Here is a 26962-nt window from a genome sequence, read left to right as displayed (position 1 = left end):
AGCAAGGAGAATGGAGTTTCCAAGCTGTATTCATAACTCTAATTAATGTTAATTTATTTAAAACTTACTGGAGTTGGCTCTCAGTGTGATCAGACATTCAATGGAGAATATCTTCTATGGAGTTCAGCATCAAGCCTTAGTTGTTTGAACATTCTTAAGGATAATAAGAGCATGTTAATTTTCAGTGTTGGCTACTTACAATTGTTAGCATTTTATAATAGGATTTTGTTAGTTAGGTGGGCATGTTTTCTGCCTTCGGAGAACTGCACATATAAAAACTATGGAGGCTGATATCTTAAAAGTAGTCTAACATTCCAGTTCTGTTTTTAAACACAGCATGTGGCAGCAGTGATCTGTGCCATTAGCCTGGTGGAACACAACAGCTATCTAGCAACCAGCACCACTACCCCACCACTACTGAAAAAACCTGCCTTATATCCCTGTAATAAATAGGTTAGCGTCTCCCAAATCTTTGATATAATCCTGAACCCCAGTTCTCATGTAAGTCCTATGGGAAACATTCCTGAATTGTAAGGTTCAGGATTTATTTGCTGCATCTTTCTGAAGATACATGATTTCCATCTAGTGCCTTCGATAATGGACACTGGTTGCATGCCAGGTGCTGACCCACACAGAAAAAAAGTATTCAGTAATCCTCTCAAAGCAACCCAAACTGTCTTACACACATAGATTTGCATTTCTATTATTATGTCAACATTTTTTCCATTTTAGTGGTTTCCAGTGCAACATATGTAGTGCTTTTAAAATGAAGTTAGGCTTGCTTCTCTGATTTCATTTTATAAAGAGATGGTTTGTGGTATTATGTCTCCTCATGCTTTAGCAAGCCCTTCTACTAATTTTCAGATTGAGGAGGGGTTTCAAACCAAAGAGCAAGGGGAGCAAGAGGCAATGTAATGACACATTCCCATGAAGGAAGGAAAACATATTTGTTTCCCCAGAAGACTGAGGTTTCGGGGAGTAACCAAACAAAAAAACAACCCCAAGCTTGTAGAAATGGCATTGGGTGATAAAACTCAGGTGCTCCTCTCCTTCTCAGCAGCTTTATGATACAAGGACTTAGACTAAATAGTTTGAAAAGCCAGTGAATATGAACTAGTTTGAATTAAGATAGTTAATGGAGTTCCTCTGCACAACACCAGCCATGAACTGAAGAAGGGTAAGAAAAACTAAACCAGTAAAACAGAGCAAACTGGATGAGGAATCAAGCTATTTCACAGCCCCATGATTTATGGTGAATGCAGCGTGAATAACATATTTTTCTTGAAAGGAAAGGACGACTGTAGAACGAGGTGTTACCTCTGTCAGTGCTGCTGTAAAGGAGTAACTGGCAAAATAGCACGGAGTGTGTGAATGAGAGGAACAGACCAGAAAAGAGAAGGACTGAGAAAATAATGTGGTTTGAAATTGTTTGAACCACCAGTCTGGTATGTTAAATTGTTCTCAGTGCACCAATTAAATCCACAGACTGTGTGTATGTACAAGTAAACATAGGTAGGCTTTCACTCTGCTTGCTAGTATTTGTTTTTTGAAAACCTGACTTATTTAGGTGTGCTGTTCTGCTTCACTGAAACAAGATTTTGCATTGCTCTTACAAAAAGAATTGCCTGTGCCTCTAGCTCGTGCTGTACTTCGAACTCATGCCCTGCCCACTGTTAACACATAAACCATTATGGGAGCTTGAGGTTACGAATAATAAGTTCCCAACCCAGGGTCCACCCATCTGGTTTAGATTTCATTGTGTCTGTAGTTCTCAGGGGCTGCTAGAGCTGCTACCCTGCAGATTGGTCATGGAATGAATAGTAGAAATTAGTTGTCCACATAGGTGAGTAGACTAGTGTAGGACTCACTGGCCCTGCTGATTGAAAATTGCAGGGATTAGAACTAAACTCATGTGTGGGCTAACATCCTTTTTTACCTTCCAATGGTGGTGTTGGGGAACACCTAAAGTTATCAGCGTGGAAGGCAGGGTGAGAAACTGCCTTTCCCTGTACCCTGCATTCTGTTCCTAGAATGTTTCTTCACTTTTGGTACCCACCACACTAGTACCAGGGACCTGGATGGTCCAAAATGATCTCAGCAGCTTGGTAAAGCAGGGGATGGGGTGGACAGACTGCACGTGGGTGCGGCTGGAAAAGTTCAGCAAAGCTGTGAATCTCAGGGAAGCCAGTTCCTGGGTGTGAGAACTGCACTGCCCTGTAAAACTAAATTTAGAGGGCAGGCGAGGCTGGAGTTTGCCACCTCTTTCCCTCTAAAGCCAAAAGTAAGTCCTACTTGTGTCACACACATTAGCTCTTGGGATTGCCTTCCTTGCTGCCCTTACCCCTGAATTTATTTTCTCTTCTTTATGGTCCCATTACCCTTCCTCTTCTTTGTCCCTCCCTCTCCCTTCTCACTGCTTCATTACCTGATGCCTTTTGCTTAATTGGTCTGCTGATGATTGCAGCTCACTGCCCTAGACTTCAAAAGAGCAGACTTTGGCCTATTCAGGAACCTGCTTAGTAAGGTTCCATGAGATATAGCCCTAGAGGGCAGGGGGGCTCAAGACTCTTGGTTGGTCTTCAAGAATCACCTGCTACAAGCTCAGGAGTGTTGCATCCCAACTAGAAGGAAGTGCAGCAGGAGGGCCAGGAGACCTCCTTGGATGGATAAGGAGCTGCTGAGGAAAATTCAAATGAAAAAAGAGTTTTATAGAAAGTGGAAGCAAGGACAGGCGGCCTGGGAAGAGTACAGGGATGTAGTCTGGGAAGCTAGGGACCAGGTCAGGAAAGCTAAGGCCCAGCTAGAATTAAATTTGGCTAGGGATGTTAAGGATAACAGGAAGGGATTCTACAGGTACATAGCAAATAAAAAACAGATTAGGGAGAACGTAGGCCCACTCAGGAAGCTCTCGGTTGAACTAGCTACACAGGATTTGGAGAAGACTGAGGTTCTGAATGACTTCTTTACCTCGGTCTTCTCTAGCAAAGGCTCTGACCCCACCACCCAAGTCTTGGAAGGCAGATGCAGGGACTGTGAGAATGAAGACCTTGGGCCCACTGTAGGAGAGGAATTGGTTCGAGACCATCTTAAAAATCTGAACCTGCACAAGTCCATGGATCCTGATGAAATCCATCCTCGGGTCCTGAAGGAGCTGGTGAATGAAGTTGCTAAGACACTGTCCATCATATTTGAAAAATCATGGCAGCCAGGTGAAGTTCCCAATGACTGGAAAAAGGGAAATATAACCCCCATTTTCAAGAAGGGGAAAATGGATGACCCAGGGAACTACAGACCAGTCAGTCTCACCTCTGTGCCTGGCAAAATCTTGGAGCAGGCTCTCCTGGAAGGCATGCTAAGGCACATGAAAATCAACAATGTGCTTGGTGACAGCCAGCATGGCTTCACTAAGGGGAAATCCTGCCTGACCAGTTTGGTGGCCTTTTATGATGGGGCTACAGAACTGATGGACAGGGGTAGAGCAGTTAACGTCATCTACCTGGGCTTGTGTAAAGCGTTTGACACTGTCCCACATGACATCCTTGTCTCTAAATTGGAGAGACATCAATTTGATGGATGGACACTCGGTGGATAAAGAGCTGGCTGGATGGCCACACACAAAGAGTTGTGGTCAATGGCTCAATGTCCGGCTGGAGACCGGTAACGAGTGGTGTCCCTTTGGGATCGGTGTTGGGACTGGTCTTGTTCAACATCTTTGTCGGTGACAGGGACAGTGGGATTGAGTGCGCCCTCAGCAAGTTTGCCGATGACACCAAGCTGTGTGGTTCGGTTGATACGCTGGAGGGAAGGAATGGCATCCAGAGGGACCTTGACACACTTGTGAGGTGGGCTGATGCCAACCTCATGAAGTTTAACCATGCCAAGTGCAAGGTCCTACACCTGGGTCGGAGCAATCCCAGGCACAGCTACAGGCTGGGCAGAGAAGAGATTCAGAGCAGCCCTGTGGAGAAGGACTTGGGGGTGCTGGTGGATGAGAAAATGAACATGAGCCAGCTTCAGTGTGCACTCACAGCCCGGAAAGCCAACCGTATCCTGGGCTGCATCAAAAGGAGCATGACCAGCAGGTCGAAGGAGGTGATCCGGCCCCTCTACTCTTCTCTCGTGAGACCTCACTTGGAGTACTGTGTGCAGTCCTGGTGTGCTCAACATAAAAAGGACATGGATCTGTTGGAACAAGTCCAGAGGAGGGCCACGAGAATGATCAGGGCACTGGAGCACCTCCCATATGAAGATCGGCTGAGAAAGTTGGGGCTGTTCAGCCTGGAGAAGGCTGCATGGAGACCTCATAGCAGCCTTCCAGTATCTGAAGGGGGCCTGTAAGGATGCTGGGGATGGACTTTTCATTAGGGACTGTAGTGATAGGACAAGAGGTAATGGGTTAAAACTTTAACAGGGGAAGTTTAGATTGGATAGAAGGTGGAAATTCTTTCCTGTTAGGGTGGTGAGGCACTGGAATAGGTTGCCCAAGGAGGTTGTGAATGCTCCATCCCTGGCAATGTTCAAGGCCAGGTTGGACGAGGCCTTGGGTGATATGGTTTAGAGCAAGATGTCCCTCCCTGCTCATGGCAGAGGGTTTGGAACTTGATGATCTTAAGGTCCTTTCCAACCCTAACTATTCTATGATTCTATGGTTCTATGATTGGCTTCTGTCATTAGGCCTGTTATTATTCCTGACACACATGGAGAGTTACTGCTTGGTTATCCCACCACTCGCTTTCTGTGTCTTTTAAAAAGATGATGCAATGACAGCTTTCCAATGCTGCTCTTACAGAGTAGCTATCTTAAATAATATTCCCTGCATATTTTGGTAGAAGTTCTTTCTTTACTCCTTCCAGAAATTTGAGATAGACTTTGATCATGGAGATTTATTGCAAACTACATGGAAAGTCCAGAACTGGTGTAGGTCTTTTCCATATGGAAACACTGATTCACAGTCCATAGCATGCCTGAATAAAAGCAGAGATGCTCTGCAAGTAAAAAATGCCTTTTAGAAGACAGGGTAACTAAACTGAAGTTTAATTTTGGAAGACTCTGCTCAGACAGCTGCCCTGATACATGAACAGAAGTCCTGAATGGGCCAGGATACAACATAATGCAGAGAAAGCATTATAAAATTACTGCTTTTAAGGAATCTGCTGCCTTAAGAGACAGGGTTATGCACATTGACTAGAGTTACTTGTTAATTTTGTTTTATGATCGTCTTCACTGGAACTGTTGCCTAGTGCTGGCTTTATTGAGTTTAACTTGGTGGTGGTGGAGTCCCACAGGAGAAAACTGTTAAGGTATCCTGGGGCAGATTTCTAGGGCTGTTTACTAGCTGTGCCAGAAGCCAGCTATGGTGACTTAAGGCCACCAGCCATTTTGTTAGACACTAGCACTAGATAATCACAATATGAAACTAGCAACTCACTCCGAGGGGAGCTGTGTCAGGCAGCACCTACAAACACAGCTTTTCCGAACTCAACTCTTGTCCTAGGACATACCCTCCATCCCCTCTGAAACCACTCCAGTCCCTGAAAGTTGCCCTTTTCTCGTGCTGATTTTACAATACATTCAAATAGATCCCAACTCCTGCAGCCATTCTGCAGATCTGTTTTACAGTACAGCTGTCTTTGGATAGCAACCTTCCACTGACTGCAAATTAGGTTTAAATTTTGGAAGATTTTTATAAGCACTTGCCTCATGGTTTTGTTTGTTTGGTGGGGTTTTATTTCTTGTGTTTTTTTTCCTTTCTGCCAAGCATTAAGACTGTGTTTATAAGCAGCAGATAGACTGGCACTAGTTGTTACCTTGATAAAATTTATCTATTGCCAAGTAAGCATAAACATATGAGGGATGAAGCGCTCTACAGAAAGTCCTTGCTGTAAGTTTGGTAGGTGCGATTTGGAACCAGTCAGAAAAGCGTCACTATTTTAACAGGGAAGACAAATGAAGAGTTTCCTTACTTCTCTACTTTCTTTGCAGGCATACGAAGCCCTGAGTGGTGCAGTCCTCGTGAGTGCAATCAGACGGGAACCTTCTGAGGCAGCATCAAGCTCAGCAGCTCCATCCTAACAGCAAGCAGCCTTGCATATATATATTTTGCTACTATGTTGCAACAGATGCTACATTTAAATTTCCACGTCCAGCTGGTGAGTTTTTAAACAAAATCTTTACTGAGCTTAAAAATAATAGTCAGCTAGTTGGGAACTTGTGAACAAATAGATAACTGTCCCGCACCCTTGTATGGCCCTCGCTTTTGAGGCACCTTCCTCTTTGGCTGTAGTTCAATTTGGTGAATCATTGTATTATTGGATGCACCAAACTTGACAAGATGCTGTGCCTGGCTTGCAAAGAATTTGATTAAAAATAATAAAATAAATATAAATAGAAGAACATAAGATAAACAGTGGTGCTCTCTTGTTCTGGGCTTCTGAAGGTCTGTGCTTCTAGCATGCCCTTGGACATTACAGTGGCAGGTTTAAAAAAAAGGCGGGGAGGGATTCTCACATAAATATTTCATGGGGCTTTTAAGAAATCTATGTATCAGAAACCTTACCAGTGCAAACTATGAGGAGCTCTGGAGTCAGGCATCAGCTGAAGAGGCTGGAGTGTGGGAGAAAGCCCAAGGGAAGAGAAGGAAGCTGGGCAGGCATCGGGGATTAGAGTTTTGAGTTTTAGCTGAATTTCAGAATCAAATTACTTCCTCAGAATTAGTACTTGGGTTCCATTCATAGTCCTCTTACTTTCTTGGTATGTGACAGTTAATTTGTCCCTCACTTTCCCTATCAGTGACATGATAGAATACCCACAAATCCTGGTACAGGTGTTTGACAGCAAAGGGTACCTTTCCTGGCATAAGGCAGACATTACCCACAGGCAGGAAAAAGCCTGAAGAAACAGACACTAGATCATCAGACCATAGCACGCTCCCTTGGCCAGACAGCCCAGGCGGCTGTGTTGTAGTCCCAGGACACTTGACCTGCTTTGGTTTAGAGGATGTGCAGTGCTCTTCTTCCCCTAAGCTCAGTACCATGCTTACAGACACATCCTTTCTGTTGATCACCCCTTCATGCAAGTGGGGCTGCACAGCCCACTGACTTCACACCACCTTTTATCGATCCTAACAGCTTAAGCTCACCCTTTCTAGGTAGCCCAGCACAGACACATTTTCCTAAGAGACCTGACAGTTGAAAGTATGCAAGGGCTCCAAAGTGCAGTTATTTCTGGCAGAGACCCAGCAGCTAAGTAAAATTAACTTAACCACTGCCCCTTCTCTCCCTTTGGGCAAATCTTTTCAGGAAACCCTGAAAAGGAATTCAAAACCTAAAAGGAAACCTTTATGTTTTTTCTTTTCCCTTCTTTCTTCCCTCTCCAGACTCACAGACTTTCTCTGCCTTTCCAAACTCTTCAGACAATGCTCTTCCACTGTCCCAGCCAAGCCCCTAAGCTGGCTGAGCACAAATCCTCTCTTCTGTATCCCTCGTTCCTCCCTTCCCATTTATCAGTTCCATTAGATGGGCAAAGAACCTGCTTAGTTACCTGGCTGATCCATTTTCTCAGTTTGATGCCTTTCTTCTCAGACTTGACAGCCTGCACGGACCAGCTGAGCTCAACTAGTACAAATACTGCATGTCCCTATATATGTGCATACACACGTACCGCTTGTTTCCTCTTCCTTGCTTTTGGTGAGTATCTTTGGGAATAGCCTAATAACTACAGTTATATAACTAACATCCAATTCAAAAGAAACCAAAGCAGAATCATTAGGGTTGGAAGGGACCTCTGGAGATCATCTAGTCCAAATGCCACATAAGCCTCCACAATCTTTCTATATTTTCTGTTATTTTTATACACCTACCTCTTGTCATTATTCTGCTGAGATAACCTCTAAGAAAAATCTTGGAGCTAGCAACCTAGCAATATCTTTACAATTCTGCTGTATTTTGTTCTTTATATTGAAAACTATTTATTGGAATAGAAGTTCATAGAATAATTTGTTTGTTTGGGGAATGACATTTCAGAAGATAAAAATATACCAGTGAAGAGTAACAACTTTAGATTTGGATCTACTGAGACTTAATTGCAATGGAAGGCAAAATGAATTAAAAGTGACCTCAAATTGATGGATGCTATTAGCAAATAATTGTAAAAAGTGAATAGTTTTTAAAGATGCTAGGTATAAAACTAAGGGTAGGAAAAGTCTGCTGTTAACAGAAAACAGTACATAAAAAGCACATTCTTGCTTCAGCCCCAGTAGAAAAATATGCAACTTACAAAGATATATTTTAATAGAATACAGCCATGGGCCAGAAGAAGGAAGAGCTTTTAATAAATGTGAGAAAGCTGGCTTCAGATTGACAGGGCTGGTTCAAAGAAACTAATAGAGTCTATCGCAGAGCAAACTCTGTAGATGACAAGAACCTTGAGTTCAGGAAGTTCAGCAGGAAGGCAGCAGACACTGATTTTCATCAGCAACGATAATGCAAAGATCCCAAAGCCACAAGTGATGTTCGAAAGGTCATGGGGGGAGGGGGGAGGCAAGAAAAAAATGCAGTAAAAAGCAGCAGTTTGTTGAGAACAATCTGTGTAAATAGTCAAACATCCTCCTTGAGTGGAAAATTAACCCACTTAAACACAGGGGGTACAGAAATACAAACAGCAGGATTTTAGAATTTTGACAAATTTCTTACATTCAGATCTCAGAAGAAATTCAAGAGAAAGTATTCTAAATACAGTGACTACAAGGTAGGCATAAAACAAGTTGAAAACTGACACTAAAAGTCTATAAAATAACTGGAATATAACAAGTTTGTTAAAAGCGAAACAACCTGCATGACCTCAACTAGCTCTGGATTGCAAGTACAGGCAGAAACAAGTACTGTATATTGAAAGTGTGGTTGGGAATCGTATTTTAGTTGTGACAGATGCACAAAGATCTGCATACAGTATTTAGCCACTGTATGGAAGTTACGCAGCCAGGCAGGAATACAGCCAGGTGATGTGCATAAATACCATAAACTGATAGGCCAGCAGCGCAACTCTATTGGAAGGGTGAGAGGTACAATCCTCACCCTGGCATATATTGACAGAACTGGTATAAGCAAGAGAACAGGCTCATTTTATGCACCAAGGGAAGAAAGGCAATACACATCAACATGAAGAAAGACTTTTAGTATGTAAACATTATTAGATATGTTGGTTAACTGTTCTAGTTAACGAAAACTCAAGCATAGAGGTAGTATTTCATATGCACACAACTTACAGAAGAGATGATGGATGCAAAGGAAAGCTTTTCAAGCAGTAACATGTTGATTTACTGTTAAATACTATGCTGACACATTGTGGAATCTTCCAAGAAAATGTGTATTTGTGAATCAGGTGTCCTTGAAAGTATGGGTATAACTGATGGATGGATGGGAAAATACAGGATGCATAGATTGGTCTCCAGCCAGTCCCTGTGTTTTTAGTTCTATGAGGTATTTTTGTTGGGGATTCTTTGGACAGAAAAGGCCTTTTTTCTTCACAAGTGGTTACCTCTCCTGTTCTGTACTTGTTTGTTATTGTATCAGTTATTAGTGTTACTTTTATCAAAAGTGTTATATAAAAATGTTTAAAGTATATACAGTGGAAAAAAAAAAAGTGACTAAAGACCTCCCCAGTTTGCCTTCCTCTGGTGCATGCTCACACATCTCAGTGTGAAGCCCTAAGGAACGCAGGAGCAGCCGAACAGGATGCCTGCCTAGCAAGCACTTTGCTTGCTGCAGGTGGCTGCACGCCACAAGGGCGTGGAGTACCCCAGCCAATCCAGACTGGCAGAGTGTCTTGAGCACTTCAAATGGAACCACAGCACCCAAGATGCATCTCTTTCTTTACAGGCTGTTAGTCTGAATTAGTCTGCTGCACTAAGCAAGAATAATTTTGGCAGCAGTAAAATTGATGTATATTATTTAATAAGAATTTACAGAATAAGTACGTTACGGTAGTACTTTCTCAACTACTTTGTCATAAAAACCAGAAATTGCTCAGTAATGTAAAAAATGTCAGTACTCGGGCAAAGCTAGTCCTCATTACAGCATTAAAGAATATTCTCTAATTGCAGTAGACAGTAGTCTTCCCAAAATGTACCATACATTGCAACAACAACACTGCCTGCTGCTGCAGTCTATAATCGCATGTGGGATTAACCACAGACAAGAAATACAGGTAGCATTCCCCTTTGTATGGCTACAGTTTTAGTGTTAAAAACCAGTAACAGAATAAACCATTAAAATACACAATTAAACCCACCAGCTAGGGTGCTTGATGACTTTGTAAAAGTCACTGGAATAATGCCAGTGTTTAGCTCACCCTCGAAGAAAAGCATAAGCCAGGAAACAGCATTAAAGCTTTTTGATGCTCCAGAGAGATTAATTATTCAGCTATGACAAACAGAATTCAGAAGGGCACTGCTCAAGTCTTACTCCAACTTGTTATTCTTGTAACAGTTTCATGACTGCATCTTCAGGGTGAAGATTTTCTGTTGCTCCCAACTCACTCATCCTAACTATGCCACTATTGATGTCTAATTTAAAAAACAAATACCAAAGACAATCAAATTCCTATTCTGGGTCAACACCATGCCGACACAAAGCCAGGAATACACAGTGGCACTGTGCTCTACTACTTATTTGCAGTCAGGAGGGCTCTATCAGCCATGAGCTAGACTGACCTGAATAATGAAAGCTTACAACGTATGCGTAGCCTTTGCTGGTCTGCAGTCACTAGCACCATTATACCCTTCAGTTGGGATGCCCGCTTCATGGAAGACACATGGATGCTTTCTCCTTTCTCAGCTGGCCAGTGTGTATAAGCCGATGAAAAGTTATGAGGATGCGTCTCACACTGCATCACCCTGTTAAAAAGCAATGTGATGATTTCAAGGAAAAAATAAAATAAAAAAGTCTGGTGGATATACATAAATATTTATTTACCAGTTTTAACTTTGTTTTACTAGAAGTCTTTTAACAGTTTCTCTTTCGTGCCAAAATGCTGCATCTCTGACACAGTTGCTACTGTCACAGCTTCCCTGCACTGGGAATGCACAGCTTACACTTACATTCCAAAACAATCCCTTCAAGGTAAAGAGCCTTCAGCTTTAGTGCATATGGAGCTATTTAAGGATTGGTAAAAAGATCCCCCCCTTTCCCCTCCCAAATCAAGAGACTGTTACAAAGAGATTTCATTACCAAAAAGTGAATATACAAATACTAAAAAAATGCTGGCTTGAAAAGGTGATTTCAGAATTTACTGTACATATTGTAACAATTTATTATAGAAGCTGCTTCTACATGCAAGCAGATCTTACATTTGGTGTAAAACATTTATACACATTCTTTACAATTTGTACATATTTAAATGGCTGTATCAAACAACACTAACGCTATGGAATTTTGGAAGCGAACAACTAAAATTGGGAGGAAAAAAAGACAAGGTTTATAAAATGTGAACAAAACCAGAGACACTGAAAAGCATCTAGACTTCGGCTTAGTCTGGTTTGATTTGGTTTCAGGTTATTCAGGCAGGCCCAGATTTTCCTTCTACCACACAAAAGTAACACCAATACAAAACAGAATAAGGCAACTATTCAACCAGCAGACTGCACCCGTCCCTTAGAATGGCTTATTGGTAAAATGCCTTCATTTGGTTTCTCCTTTTCCTGAAATGTTCTTTTTCTAGGCACATTTTAGCAAAAATTGCATTTTGGCTTTTGTGCTTGCTTATGGCATGAAATGAATTACTGCAGTCAGTGCCCACTGTGCACAGGGTTGGTGGTGGCTTTCTGCTTTGAAAAGCCTATGCCTCAAATGATGCTTCAGTCATATGAAAGGGGCCACTGGCCCACTTGATAAGAGATGATGATCAAAAGCACAGAGTTTGTAGGATAACTAATGATGTTATTCAGTACTTTTGTCACCTTTTAGTTTGCATTACAAGGTAACAAAAAGTTAACCCAAGCCAATAGCATACTACATGAAGACCTGAGCTTAGTTGGAATTTGGGGACATCTAGTAGTTTGGGTTAGATGTGGCAAAGGGCTTTAAACTCTGAGGGGTAAAAGGGAAGCTGTCCCTGTACAGCACTGAGGAACACCAGTGCCTTATGGCATAATATTGGGGAGTGTCAAAGTGCTGGTATGGAAAACTTTTCTCACCTTCCCGAATGGCTCATTTCTTGTTTGTACTTTGCCTTCTTACACAGTGCATAGCAAGAAAGAAAAGAGCCTGCCATAAGCTCTGAGGTGTGCCACAAGTACAAGATTTAGTTAGAAGCAAAAAAAAAAGAGAAAAGGAAGAATGAGAGATATTTACCAGAAGTCATAATAGGAGCAGTATGCCATGGCTGCATATGGGAAGCAAAACTTAGAACAAAGTGTTCATTCAGGAGATTATCATGAACATGTACCAGAAACATACATGAATATAATTCCTCCTGGCTACTGAATCGCTAGAGAGCTGAACTGCATATAATGAGTATTAATTCTCTCAAGCTTGTCTGCTTTCCCACTTAAAAGATACAAATTTGTAAATCTGATGTTGATGTTTTTGGAAGAACATCTGATAGATGCAAGTCTGCATGAAGTCCATAGCAACATACCAGTTTGATAATTTAGAGCCCCAAGAATGACAGCATTATCTGGCTGTTTTTATTTAAATAATGATACAAATGGGAGACCATTTGAGATATTGAACCTTATGTTATGATTTCAGCTGATAAAGTGAAATTTTAAACAATTTTTTTTTTTTCTACAACTGATTGTTGTCATTGGGGTTTTTTGGTAGGTTTGGTGGGTTAGCAAAGGCTAACAAGTTTTTATTAGCATTGCCTCAGAATCAGAAAAGCACTTCGGAGTTGATCTTTATTGTTGACTACTTCTTATTCTCTACATCATAGGAAAGCGGCTGAGTGCCTGCCTCAGCTTCTGTGCAATCTGAAACAAAGAAAGAGAACATATTTAAGATGCAGTCACTTTATGCAGAAATACAATTACTGGTTAAGAAATCAAATTAATTGTTCCCTCATTTTCTTTAAAACTGCAGTTTTTACCACAGATTTTGCATAGTATATAATAGACTCTCAAAGCATTCCATTATAAAGACTTTTCCTCTCATGTATACACTTTCTGCCTTGTTCATTTTGTGCTCTCACCACTCAAGTTGTGTTGGAGAAGGTATTGTAGGCAGGGCTGTCCTCTTGCCTATCAGGTTATCTAGCATTGCACTATGTAGGAGGATTATAGGCACAAAGCCGTATTTTTCATGAAATCAATGTCCCTACTTAAACAAAGCCACACATCAGAACAGAGTTCCTGTGTTCTCATGGTAGCCAGCAGCATCCCACATGTGCACAGGGATTTTGTCCCTGTACCGGGGGAGAGAGGATTAGTACAAGGAGACTGGTGAGGCTGCAACCAGAAGAATTGGGATGGACTGGACAAGAGACTTAAAGAAAGTAAGGGAAACCCATGCCTAACCCCATCAGATGTGTCAGACAAACTGAGCAAGGCGACATGATGTGGAACCTGAAGTTATCATCCACTAAAGACACCTCTGAAGCCCCACTGGCACCTTCTACTGCTGTTGAGGGGCAACCAGTTGCTTGTATTACTCCTTTAAGATAGAAGCACACGCAAGCACATGTGTTTTACCAGTGTATCACACTATAAAATTTGTTCTTGTTTTTCTTTATAAAAAAGGAACACATGCATAAGAACAAATTTAAATGAGATCCAAGGTTGTAGGTTAAGTGGTCAGCATTAACATATTTAGTAAGTCGCTTCCCCAAACTTGTATACATTGGGCTTTAAATTGCAGAAGCTTCCCTTCATCCCCCATTCCTATGCAAAGGTAGTTTCGTTCAAATGATTTTTTGATGTATTCAGTGCAGCAGGTCTTACTGCATATCTACTTCTAGCATTAAAAAAAATAAAAGTAAAAATCAAACTGTCAACAATAATGTGTCTCTACACTGGTTTTTAGGTCTAATATGGCAATCACACACATAGGATAGTATCTGTAGGAAAGTATTATTTTAACTAATTATTTTTTTACATGTACAGTTCTTGAAACATCTGCTCTCTGACGGAGGCTCATATAAAAAGATGAAGTACTATGAGTATTTCTTACAGAAGTGGCAGTACAGTACATGCCAGGAAAATGGCACTGAAATACTACCCCTTACCGTTTCATAGAACTGTGCCTGCTGCTCCAGATACAGACGAATGACACTGTTATAGTCATAAATCCGGTTACTGTGGAAGTGATTCATCTCAGCTGCAAGTAGACCCAGGAGGCAAATTATTTAAGAGAAGCATTTCTAATTAGGAACATTTTCACTCAGTTCAGGTTAGTTACTGTGCACCAAGCTCTATGTTCAGCCCTGTCAGCATAGTTACTGTTCCCATGCGCCCACAACCTGTTTTGCCTGCAGCACTCAGGTTACGATGGAACTGCGTGTAAAATTGGTAGGGTGTCCATTACTCAATGATAAAATATGGATGCCTCCTGGATAAAGCCAGGTTCTTGTTACAATACTGAGATGTACAAAGCTTTGATGAGGACTTTATCCTACTGAGGTAACTGCTCTTTCCTAAAGTGTTTCCAATAGATTTTGGCTAGGACATTCAGATTTCCAAGGGTACAGATATCAAGCTGTAAGCCACATCTGTAAATATTTAGCTCAAAAAAAGATACAGAAGTAGTGTTTGACTCATTCTGGACTGAGGCTGTTTCAGTAGAAAACTGAGAAATAGCATTACTGAATCTGTAACACCTTTCACCACTTTCTTCATCTCTTGTCAGATCACAGCTTATGGCTGAAACAAGAAATGAAATCTATTTTGAGATACCAACAGAGGGAGAAGAAATATTCTAGATTGTAAGAGTTATCCTAGAGGTCTCTTCCACGATTACCACTTATACATCACAGTCCTCTTGTGTCACTGTGACCAAGAACGGACTGGGGAGTTTCCTAGTTTGTCTCTAAAATCATTTTTGTGTGCTGCTTTGATTTTGTCCTGTACAACACTAAGTACTCTTGCCTTAAAGTCAGCTAAAAAAGATGCAACTCCCTCAGCAATGAGTAGTCCCACCCAAGTCAGCAACAGGATGCACCTAAGGACTTGATATCCTGCAGGACTGAGCACTGACTCATCATTTCCCCAGTTTTTCAAGTGCAGTGAGCTGGATCTCATATTTACAACATCTCTCACCTAAAGTGGAAAAGCTTAATTCAAATAACGTGCAGGAAATAAAATCTTATGTACAACAAGAATTGCAACTGGACCATGTCTGACTAAACCATGAGTCAAAAACCACACTTCTGCACATGAACTGCTTCCTGCATCAGGGCCCATGCTTTTTCTTTGAGATATTATCACTTCAAAAATGAAAGAATCAGTCTGGGGTGACTGTACTGCTGTTTGGTTTTGCTGGTTTGGTGTGGGGATTTTTTTGTGTGTTTGGTTGGGTTTGTCTGGGTTTTTTCGAAATTGCATTTCCAAACACTACCTTTTGCAATATCAATATGAGATTTGAAAGAAAACAATAAACAAAATAACTGCAATTTTAGGACAATCTAAGCAGGTCACACGCAGAAAAAAAATATTAAAAAAACCCAAACCACCCCCCCCCAAAAAAAAAACCACAAAAAAAACCAAGACAAAATAACCAACCAACAAAACAGCCAACAAACAAAAGAACAACCCAGAAAGCCAAACCCACCTATGCCTAGCTCTTATCATGATTCCTGGCAGAATAAAGATTCTCTTTCAAAGTTTGTAACTTATTTCAGAGGTCTACAACATTACTATTTAGTCCAAAATTTGGTTTACCTTGTAGTGCATAAGCCATGGTGCTCACACGTTTCACCATGTTCTGTTTGTCTTGTGGTGTTATTTTACTAGTTGCAACTAATTTATCACATTCTTTCACTCTTTCTATTGCTCCCTGTAAAAACCAGATGCAGACAGATTAGAAGAACAGTCAACTTAAAGGTCTTTACAGTCATCCAAAATGCCACTGGCCACATTTTGAGCTTGCATACTATACACATAACATATACACACAAAATGACAGAGTCTGCCTTCTCACATTTTCACCTGAAGTTTGTTATTTTACTCTACTGATCTGAAGAGTCCCAACAGCTTACAAAAAGTGACTTCAAACACAGGCATGAATCCAGTCACTAGGAAATTGAGTTTGGTAAAGGCAGTAATACGCAGGGATATACACAGAAAGGACAAAAGGACCAAGTTTCAAAATACAGCTGACCAGCACAACAGACACCGAAAACCCTCAAATGCCTGTAGAACATTATTCACACATTATACAAGATGTGACAATGAGCTATATTCTATGACAACTCACTGCAGTGTATAACTTTTGATTCAGGAAAAGCCTTGTGTCACGTAAGCATAAAAAGAAATGCCTCCCCCTTCACAATGCATTTGTGCCAAACAACATTCAAGACAATCTATTTACACATCTCTTGGCAGGCAAGAGGCTTGAAACACGTTTCAAGTTTTAAAAATGTTTCTTCTCCTTTTAAGGTATTTGTCCCCAAGGATTTCTCCCCAAGAACATCGTAAGTGCCCTAAGAAAGACTATATAAAACTGATAGGCTTTCATCTTTGTTGCTCTTATAAATATGACCTTCCTTTATACATTTAGCAATTCAAGAGATAAAAGAAAATAAACACTTGCGTACTTGTTTAATAGCTCAAAATGTTTAGTTTCCTGAAATACGTTACAGTATGCACAACAGATGGAAACCTCTAGGACCAAAAAAAGGGTAGGCTATCCCAAACTAAACTCAATGGCTAAATTTACTGGTTTATTATTTGATGACTTTCCTATTACAGAGAACAAAGGGGCTGGGTTTTGCTGCTGGTGGTTTTTGTTTTGTGGTGTGTGGTTTTTTATCTCTCCCCCCTCAAAAGAGTTAGCCCTATTCTCTGTTTTTAAATATTAAAAAGAAAGTTCTATCAGTGCATGATTATTTATCACATATTGGTAAGCTATCCATGTAAGCGCACACAAGATTTCCCTACAATACTGGGATGGCTTAGAATCAGCTACTATGTAAGACTCAAATACTACAAGTTTACACTACTGCTACTCACTACGTTGGAACATGAAGTTAACGTGAACAAAATAATGAAGTTTCTAGTGCTCTACTACAGCAGAAAGTCATGACAGTCTCAAATCTGAAGACAAGTTCTAGCTTCCCTTCCCTTTAAGTCTTTTATTTTAAAAAACAACACACCAGTTTTATAGAAGCTTTCAGAGTTTCTGGAAGCAGGGCCAGGCTGCTGCACTAATGCAGTGTACCACACCACTACTTTTGTTGCTGTAGACCCTTCCATCACCCAACCCTTAAAAAGAAAAGCCCCTCACATACCTTATGAGCTCCTATAATGTCAGGAAAGCAACCAAGAAATCCTTTATATTCATGATTTGTTTCCATCAAAAAGTGAAGATCTTTCTTCGGCTAATAACAAAGCATAAGCATTAGTAGAAGTATCTGTGGCGCGTTAACATCAGAGTAAAGAAACTATGATGCCAAAAGAGGATGAGGGGGAAAAAAATAAAAGAAAAAAAAGAATGAAAGAACAGAAAAAAAAACACCCCATACTAAAATTACTTAATACTTATTGTATGTTGCAGGTTTTTCCACATTTAAAGGAGTCCTCCTGGAAATGTAAGCTCTTTGGAGTAAAACACCAAGTACCAGTTAGCAGATGCTTCTGTTCTTTGTTTTACTCAACACTAGCTTATGACATGAAGGATTTTGCTTTGAATTTTCACTGAAGAGGAATTACCAGTACAATCTTATTACATGTACAGATACACGGGACAGGTGAATGTCCATAGCTGCTGACTTGGAAAACTGTTTTAAAAAGATCTGCATTTTGGAGACTAAGTTTAATACACAAAACATCTATTTATGACTTGAATACTGACACCAGGAGAAATACCCTCTCACCACATCCTAAGTTAATGCACATTAAAGAAGATGAAAGCGCATTTAAAAGTATTAATAATCATTTCATTTAACTGGTATGCAACACTAGCAGTTATGTTTTAAAAGAAGAAGACTCAGAAGTGATCCAGATAGGTGATATGTTTGTACACACTACACCCATGCATTCATAATACTCCTACCTGATCTGCTACAAGACTGGCGATTTCTTCATAGGTTTTCCCTGCTTCTGTTATTGCTCCATTGAGATCAGATTCTCCTAAAAGTAAACATCAGTGTTCAAATTACAGCAAGTGAATTGCAGTAAGAAACTTGCCTTGATTCAAGGCAAATGTCTAAAATAGCGTATTCTACATGAGTAAATGCCTAGTCAGCATTTTATAGCCAGCAGTAATAAAGAAGTTAGAAAAATATTAAAGGAAAACTCTGAAGATCTCATAGAAAATGACTTCTGAAGGGACTACATAAACACTGTTCTACCCTGGTTCTATCACTATTCACTTCCATATTTCATAATTATAGATAGCTTAAATACACATGTATTCCAACACACAGGACAACAGGAAGCCTATGAGAATGGGAGAGGAGGGAGGATGAGGAGGATCATACCAGAAGATAGACTTCAAGCTGAAGAGACAGCTGCTGTTCTGATTTTTAATAAATTGTTTTCATATCTGATAAGCATAAATTCTCCATGATGCTCTACGGAGCACTGATGCTAGCCTGAAGCTCACTAACAGTACTAGACTGCAACTGTTATGAGGTCAGAGAAGCACAAGGCCCAACTAACCTTCTTCCTTGCCAACAAGATTTCCAACCCTTTAGGGAACTCTTGGATAATATGTATTTTCAAGCTGTTTAAGAATTGCTGGGTTTGAGAGCGAGTTTCTAACTTTGATCCTCGTATGAAATAGATAAAAAGGCCTCACAAACTGCACTTGAAAATGCAAACATCACCACAAAGCCTACGCTAGACAACACCACAAGCACTCTGTATTACTAGCAGGACATGGCTATGTGGGACAAAGATGGAAACAAGCCTTACATCCTTGTTTTTTTTCATGCCACTTCACCTTCCCAAAACACCACAGGTTTTTTCCATCCTTGTTAGCTTGTCCAAGGCAGGTAGTCAACAGTACAGAAAGCAAATTCAGGCAGAGAAAGGGGAAAGAATTTACAGATGCTGAATTTCAGTTTAAGGAAAAAAAAATAATAAAAGTTTTCTCATCCTTTCAGACGTATCTTTATAATAGGCCACAGTTAGCCTCTTATGAAAACCTTGTATTTATTCTGTACACATTAATCAGTGTCATAATTGAAAATTACCCAACATTGATTTCATTAATGATTAAATTGAACACTATTTTCTTTTACTATGACATATGAACTAATATATGTTAGAGATTTATTAGGCAGGATTTCTTCGCTTTAGAATGCCCTAAAAGTAATGACTAAATGTTGCTTCAGTTCTATCAATCGTTTCTTACTTTCCATTACACTGGTTTCATAAAGCCAAAAGTTTTAAGGGAAAGCTACTGATCCTAAGAACGAGTAAGTCCAGCAACACAGACATTGTTGAAGAAAAATAACTATTTTTAGCTATGTTTCTTGTGTTTGAGCCTGTGTGGATAAAATACAAACAACAGGAAATGCCATTGTGAAATCCAAAAGGTATGTAACTCAGAAGGTATCTTCACACTGCTATAAAGCAATAAAAAGATGTCAGAGATCAATTTCATTATCTCAGGTAGACTAAAATGTCATTATTTCAGAATTCCTCACATCTGCTCAAAAGTAATTTTGAGTAACCTTGAAGTAGCTGCTGTTTAGATAACTGGCTCCTGTATTTTAGAACAAAAAAAACATTGTATCACTTCAGTTAAGAGTAAGAAGCCAGGTTGGTCTAGATGTTGCTGTTCATTTCATAATGCTATAAATGATTATGACTTTTCCTATCTGAGCAGAAAGAAAGAGCAAAAATATTACATCTGAGTAGAAAGAGAATCCTCCCCTTCTATGCAAAGCTCACTCAAGGGACCTTCACAGATCGGAGCTTCAAAGAATCTGGACAAATCCTCCCAGCACTGATCCTATTTCATTTGGGAGCAGCACGGAACAAATCCAGCTTGTAGAAGACAGAGGGTGCATGAAGAATTTCTACTACTAGCAGAGACATTCACACTCCTTCAAAAACAGGGCTAAGGGAGTGCATATTTAAAAGTTGTTCCAAGCAGTAGGTCCCAGCAATAGACAGGCACACAAGTGGTAAAGTGTTAAAAGAATATCAGCGTCTCCTCATTCTGAATCCTTTTGTTCTACAATCTCTTTTCCGGGTAGTGCCATGGTCAGTCAGTCACTCCCTACACCAGGGCACCTTGCCAGTGAATTCCAGCAGCCGATTGCTCCCAATCACTGTTGTCAGCACAGGTTTCGGTTAAAATTCTGTTACTTGGACAAGGCCGAGTTTCTAGCATTCTCAGCTTCTGAACTGACTCAAAGCTGCAAATGGGTTTCTTAACTCAAGCCATGAAAGCTGAGCTGTGTCTCAGTGTAAGGATATATCAGCATGTCAGGGGTTCTTTAATCAATTGAAAAGCAGAAAGCCCCATGTGCTGGTGACATTTATAACAAATTTCGGGCAGTGTGCATTACGTATAAAATGCAAAGCTATGAGGAGTCATCTGGCGATGTTTAGCAGAGCATCTCTTGGCAGTTCAACTTCTTAGTAAATGCCAGTGATCATCACTTCTGAGGGAACACAACAGGCATATTGAAGCAACTAACAGTCTGTAAAGCTTGACCAGTACAGCAGATTTTTTTTTTTTGCCAAGAAATGCTTTGGTTTTGTTTTCTTTCAAAGCATGTTTTAAAAGAATCCAGGAGTAGCAAAAGGATCTGATGTACTAGGGAACTACTTAACAAGTACACCTCAGACTGAATGTTCAGCACACAAGCAGCTTGAAAGGCAAGATATGCTTGTTGCTAGCTGGCAGAATAGTGAAACTTGCCATGTAACTGCCTAACAAGATTCCTGAGGGGTGATGTAGGATTAGGAGATCTTACTATGGTTGAATGTCATAGCAGAGACTATTCACATTGTCTTAATATAGGAGTAAGACTCACCCAGATTTGGTGCCGCAAAAGAGAAGGCATGCTATTTTAAGGCTGTGTACCGAAGAACATTATATGATGCAATCAGATTGGTAACATAGTGCCAGGCTGCAAGACGCTTCCAGGCATATTCTGGAACTGCCCAGTATGCATTTCTGGACCAGGATCATAATTCCAAACTACATGGTCTTCAAACTGATTTGACAGTACATAGGCTCATGGCCAAGTTAAATGAGAACCTCGCAATGTGTCCTTAATAGTTTTAAGGGTATCCTTGCCTCTACAAATATTGGGGACAGACTCCTAATATGCACTGTGGCTGGAAACTAGTTGATAAGGCTCACTCTGCAGCATAAGAGCTTGAGTGAGACAAATTAACAAGTGCATCTTGGCTGGTGCCATCTTAAACATTTTAGACTGGAAATCAGAAGAGAAGGCAGTAGTCATTCACCACACAATAAGGCTTTGCAAAGCAAGCAGGCTGCAATAATGAAAGAGGCAAAGACAATAGATACGTCCTATCCTAACTGTGCAAAATAACCATCAGTGTATTTAGTATGTCAGAAATCAGCTACCAGAAACTGGAAATATTCATGTCATCAAATCAGTTGCTGCAATGTTCAGTGGCCTATATGCTTAAACTTCCAGAACTCATTAAAAAAAGATGAAGCGATTCAGCTCTCAACAGACACTGAATTGAGTGCCTTTAAGTATGGCTGAAGGTCCTATTCTTCTTTACTGATAGTCTAGAAAAATCATAACCCATACTCAGCCCAGCTAGTACTACTTCATACTTCTTTTAAATACTGAGGTCAGGAAAGCTGCAGCCTGTCAGTTTAATCCCAGGTACTTATCTCTTGCATAAAGTCTGCTTAATCCACAGACCTGTACCTGGGGCAGCCATCAAATTAAACTGTACATGAACAGCAGGCAGGGCAGACTGAGGGCAGTGGTGATCAAGTAATTTAAAGTAACACATGCAATGCACTTATTCTTTTCCTGGGAACTCAAATTAGAAAGCAAATAATCCTATATATTATGAAAAAAAAAATACACCAGTGTACCAGTTGTTAAAACAAGCAAAACATGGAACCAGGACAAAGACATGAGACCATTTTCCTCAGCAAGATACTAGGGTACAACCAGGTGCATCTGGGCCAATAGCAAAAGAGAAACACCTTGCCTAGTTCCAAAACACCATGGGATGTATTTTTTCATACCGTTTGAATATGCTGGAAATCAAATTGAAGCTTTCATTTGTAAGGCTGATCTGCAATTTTGCATCATAGCTTTAAGCCATACCGTTTTCCCTTTACCCTCATAAAAGAATGTTACAGTTCAAGCAATTTTCAATCCTTTCTCAACAATTCTGACAACAGGTGGTATCTAGCTAGGATTTATGTTTCTTCAGCCACTGCTAAGAGTATGTAACTATGCAAGTCCCCTACTTGGTTCTCATATCCAAAAGCAACTTTTCAGGCAATATAATATGCTTCAATTCTAACTAAGCAGTCATCCTGTTGAAGTACAGGACAAAGGTAAGAATATTTCCAATGTTTCCAGCAGCAGAGAACCTGAATTTCAGAAGTGGTTGCATTTTAATACATAGTTTCTGGGGTAAAAAGCCTTAAGAGTACAAAGCAGAGGATAGATGAGTAGTCAGAGTAAGTACTGGTCTACTGAAAGTCTTAAGATGGAAACATTTCAGGAAGCATCTATGATATAATATTGAAGGTTTTATAGCAGAGCAGTATGGCTACTAAATCTATAGAAAAAAGTATATTTGATAAGAAAATGCCAGAGAAAATGGTCTCAATAGGCTCCCTCTGGGACACGAATAGGTATTTTACAGTTATCTGATAAACATCAGCAGAACTTAATATATCAAAGCAGAATTTTAAGTCTGGCTTAAAGACTACATTTTAGGAGAACTTTGAGGAATTGATGCCCTCCTTTTCCCTCCCACAACTTTCATACCTGACACAACAGCCTGTATTTTAGGGCTCTTGAAGGAAAGGAAAAAGTGAAGGACAAGAAAAGGCTATAGTAGCCAACCCTCCAGCCCACACAATGGTATACAAGAATCTTGTAAAAAGTTCTCTGTTCACATAGAGTTGCTGTTTTCATTAAGTCACATGACAGCTACATGACAGATATTTTCAAGGCTGCATTTTCTCCCCTTTCCTTTGCTCTCACAAAGACTGCTACAGCTACAGCATGTTTTGTCAATCAGACCAGTGATCAGCTTATATACTGAGATCAAGCTAAACCCCTCCCCACTACCACCAAGCCACCACGTTTATACAGTGAGAGAAAACAAGATTGCAGACTAAAATATAAAAGCCCCTGTAATATACACATGGAAACAAGTTTTTAATGTTTTTTTCCAGAATCATGCTTGACATCTAAAGTTCAAGAACAAAATCATTAAGATCTCTGGCAAAAACGCAGAAAGATATAATTAAAGTATCTTAAGTCACGTCCAAATGAAGCTATGGAAGTACCTTGGTATCCACTAGTGCTGAAGACCAGTGCCAGGCTCTGCAATGCTTTTCCTATCTTCTGGTATTCCTTGGGTAGTGCTGAAAGTGGGAAAGGATGGGAAGGGAGGGAAACAGAAATCAAACCCCACAAGGGTAAGTGAGACTAAATCTGTAGCATTTCCAAAACCTGACTGAAGCAGATGTCAAAAAAACAAAGTTTCACATTTCCCTTAGTGAAGCCTTTTACAATCACATTCCTACCCCCTCCCCTGCTACAGATGTTCTAAAATTGGATAAAGCAATTGCAATTCAGATTCTTGAAAACCACAAAGTTAAGGAAACAGTGTGTGACTGCTATAAAAAAGGAAAAAAAAATATCTCACTGTACTCATAAGCTCAGTCCTCCTATGCATGCAGTGAGGTGTTTTTCTCCCCCTCATAAGCAGATTTCATCCTCCAGCGGGGAAATACTGCAGTGATATGTAGACTAGATCTCATTAATATTTTAAGGGAGGAGATTATTATACAAACCTATAATACCTAAACTCTCATCAAATAATGGAATTTTTTTTATTTAAAGGCACTAGAAGCCAAAATTATCTAGGGTAAAAATTGATGCATGCATCTGAATAATAAAATTGTGTTTTATAATCTGTTTATTGAATATGTATGCATAAATTGCTTCCTCACAACAAAGTCAATGAGCTGTGATTTTTTAATGCATTCATTACCACTTTGAATACCATCACCCCAGAGGCCTAAACAGCAATCTGAAAAGCAAAAGCAATTCTTTATAAGCTACCTACGCTAGCAGAAAAGACAAACCCACAAATAGATGTGCTTTTTGTTGTCAAATATTTATATTCAGAGACTGCACTGCACAGGTAACCAGCCATTTCTTAGCTGCATAATCCTACACAATATGATCTTCACAGAAGAACAAAAAAAAAAAAAACACCCCAAAAAAGAAACCACCAAAAAAACCCAAAAAACCCAAAAACCAAACCCCACGCCACAGAAATCAAAACTCCCACACCAACCCCCCCAAACCACATAATTTTATAATAATAAAATTATTACAAATAATCTTTGAACAAGTTTTTGCCCGGAAACTAGGTTATTTACGACAACTAGTATTTCTTATACAACAGGTACCATTCAGAGTACTAGAGTTCTCTTATCAGCCATTAACTTGTTACTGAATCCCTACTGGAAATGTCAGCAAAGCACATTAGGTTTCTTTTCCCTTACATTTAAGATGTTTCCACTGTCAGTCACTTTAAATATCATAGAATGTAACACACGTAACTATTACTCAAAAAACGCCAAAAATACTTCTGACTAGGAGCTGGGACTAGAGCCGAGAGGAAACTTAAAACCTAAGAGATTACTGAAAATCTTCAGGTTTGCATATCCCCATTTACCAGTCTACTTTTTAAATTCAGTATGAATGTCTGGAAAGTTAAAAATTTTAGCACAGTCACATGTGACTTACTACATTTATGCTAACTAACAGCTTTAACTATTGTAAGAGTCATTAATTCTATACCCAAAGCACTAGTGTTGTAAGTTTAAGGACATTTTAGCAGTGAACAAAATACTGACTTTCTTCTGTAAGCATAAGTCACAGCCAGCCCTAAACTACAGTGGTTTTGATCATTGCTTCTGTGACTGCAAAGCAATGCTATTTTTCTAGTCTCATCGGAGCGACCTTATTACTTCCCCCTCAGCACTATTTCCTAGTGAATTGAGATCTGTACAGTTCTAGAGCTGTGCCTTCTGATAGACTATTTTTGACCAGCAGGAGGGTCAGTGACATGTAGAAGGAAACCCTCTTATTCAAAGTGGTGAAACATAAGTAATCCAAAGCTCACATCCTACAGGGGCTAAGGTCTAACGGAATCACCACCAGAAGAGAGACTGGGCTTCAATACTTCCCACTCCCTCTGCTTAGGTTGAGATATTCAACTGCAGTGTTAGATTAGAAAGCAGCAAAGAGACTCAGATATATTTACTCCCAAGTCTAGGGACAATCTGTTTTTAATCTTTTGCAGGAGTTAAAATGAGAGAAAACAAAAAACAAAAACCAAAACAACACCAAAGAAAAAAAAATGGAGGAGCTTTGAGGAGATTTATGTGATAGGTCTTTAGGTGCCAGACACTACAGCCTGCCCTGAAGTGTTTCTTATTCTGATCCTCAGCTGTAGTACCTGCTTCCTTTCAATAGCTGCCTTGTGGTGGCCACAAACACTGAACACTGCTGTGGACTAGGAAATTAGAGCCCAGGCAGAGTCATAGCGACTTGGTGTGAAGTTCTGCAACCCTAAATATCTGTGGGAAGGAAGAGAAGATAGGAGAAAAAGAATTGGGCTAAAGATTAAGTTAGAATCAAGTAGGTTTTTCTTTTTTTTTTTTTTTCTTTTTTTTTAAACTCATGTAATCTTTAAATCACTCCTCCTGGCATGCAAGAATCCTAAATAAGGGGTTAATAAAATGCAATCATTCATGATTTCATCAGATAGGTATACTCTGCCCATGTCACCAAAATGTAGATAAATGACTAATATATGAGAACAAGTCCAACAAGGGCTTTAGCTGGGTTACTAGAATAATTGAGTATTTTTAATGCTATGGGCAGGGACCAGATATTTCTGTTATGAGAGAAAGAAAAAAAACCCACCCCAACCAAAAACATGAACAAAAAACTTGCACAACTTAAACTCTCAGACACTGAAAGCAACTAGAATGCCACAAGATTCTTATGATAATTTAGGATTTCCTTTAGCTTTAAAAGGTGCCTTGAATTATAAATAACACCACCACCACAGAGAAAAGCAACACAGGAATTACTTAGTTCAGAATGGACACTTACGCCCTGTACACCTCTTCCAGTGCTCTTGTCCCACTGTCAGCAGCTCTCTAACTCCATCATCCATTGCTTTGGTGAACCTACCCACTGCATCACATTTCTGTTCTCTGCGGCATTTGGAAAAATCAAAACCAAAAAGCAGTTAAACAGATGCATTACGCCACCTTCAAACACAATGCTGATACTATAAGAGTAGTGTCACTTAGGTCTTGGGGGAAAAAAAAAAAAAGCCAAATTAGAGAAATTAATGAATTCCTTGAAATCTCTGCCATTTCACCAAGGTCAGAATTTCCTTTTTTAGATACAGACAATTTACATTCTATCCCGCCCAACACAGTGTTAAACACATGATACTGGATTATCACGTTGGCTATAGCTACCCTCAAAAAAAAAACAACACACCAAACAACAAAACAGAAACTGTTAGCCGAATATTCTCCCCAGTGAGATCAAATATCAGAACAAGAAAAATAGATCTTAG

The 26962-nt window shown here is 39.9% G+C and overlaps 1 protein-coding gene across 2 annotated transcripts in view; it reads right to left on the bottom strand.

Moving 5' to 3' along the window:
* Positions 1 to 10945: 10945 nt before the first annotated feature.
* The window catches only part of SNX9 (sorting nexin 9), a 66890-nt gene continuing 50873 nt past the window's right edge, over positions 10946 to 26962 (bottom strand). For both annotated transcript variants that reach the window (XM_061378275.1, XM_061378274.1), the window contains exons 12-18: positions 26485 to 26588; positions 23634 to 23711; positions 18201 to 18277; positions 17437 to 17526; positions 15869 to 15983; positions 14218 to 14309; positions 10946 to 12967 (exon numbers count right to left, since the gene is read on the bottom strand). In XM_061378275.1, coding sequence (XP_061234259.1) covers positions 12920 to 12967; positions 14218 to 14309; positions 15869 to 15983; positions 17437 to 17526; positions 18201 to 18277; positions 23634 to 23711; positions 26485 to 26588 — 604 coding nt within the window. In that variant the 3' untranslated portion in view covers positions 10946 to 12919. The remainder of the gene's footprint in view (positions 12968 to 14217; positions 14310 to 15868; positions 15984 to 17436; positions 17527 to 18200; positions 18278 to 23633; positions 23712 to 26484; positions 26589 to 26962) is intronic.

This window comes from Neopsephotus bourkii, unplaced genomic scaffold (assembly GCF_033783945.1).
Source record: "Neopsephotus bourkii isolate Nb327-2 ecotype Australia unplaced genomic scaffold, CSIRO-AGI_Nbou_v1 NB_1765, whole genome shotgun sequence".
NCBI lineage: Eukaryota > Metazoa > Chordata > Aves > Psittaciformes > Psittacidae > Neopsephotus > Neopsephotus bourkii.
This window is presented reverse-complemented; position numbering and strand designations above follow the sequence as displayed.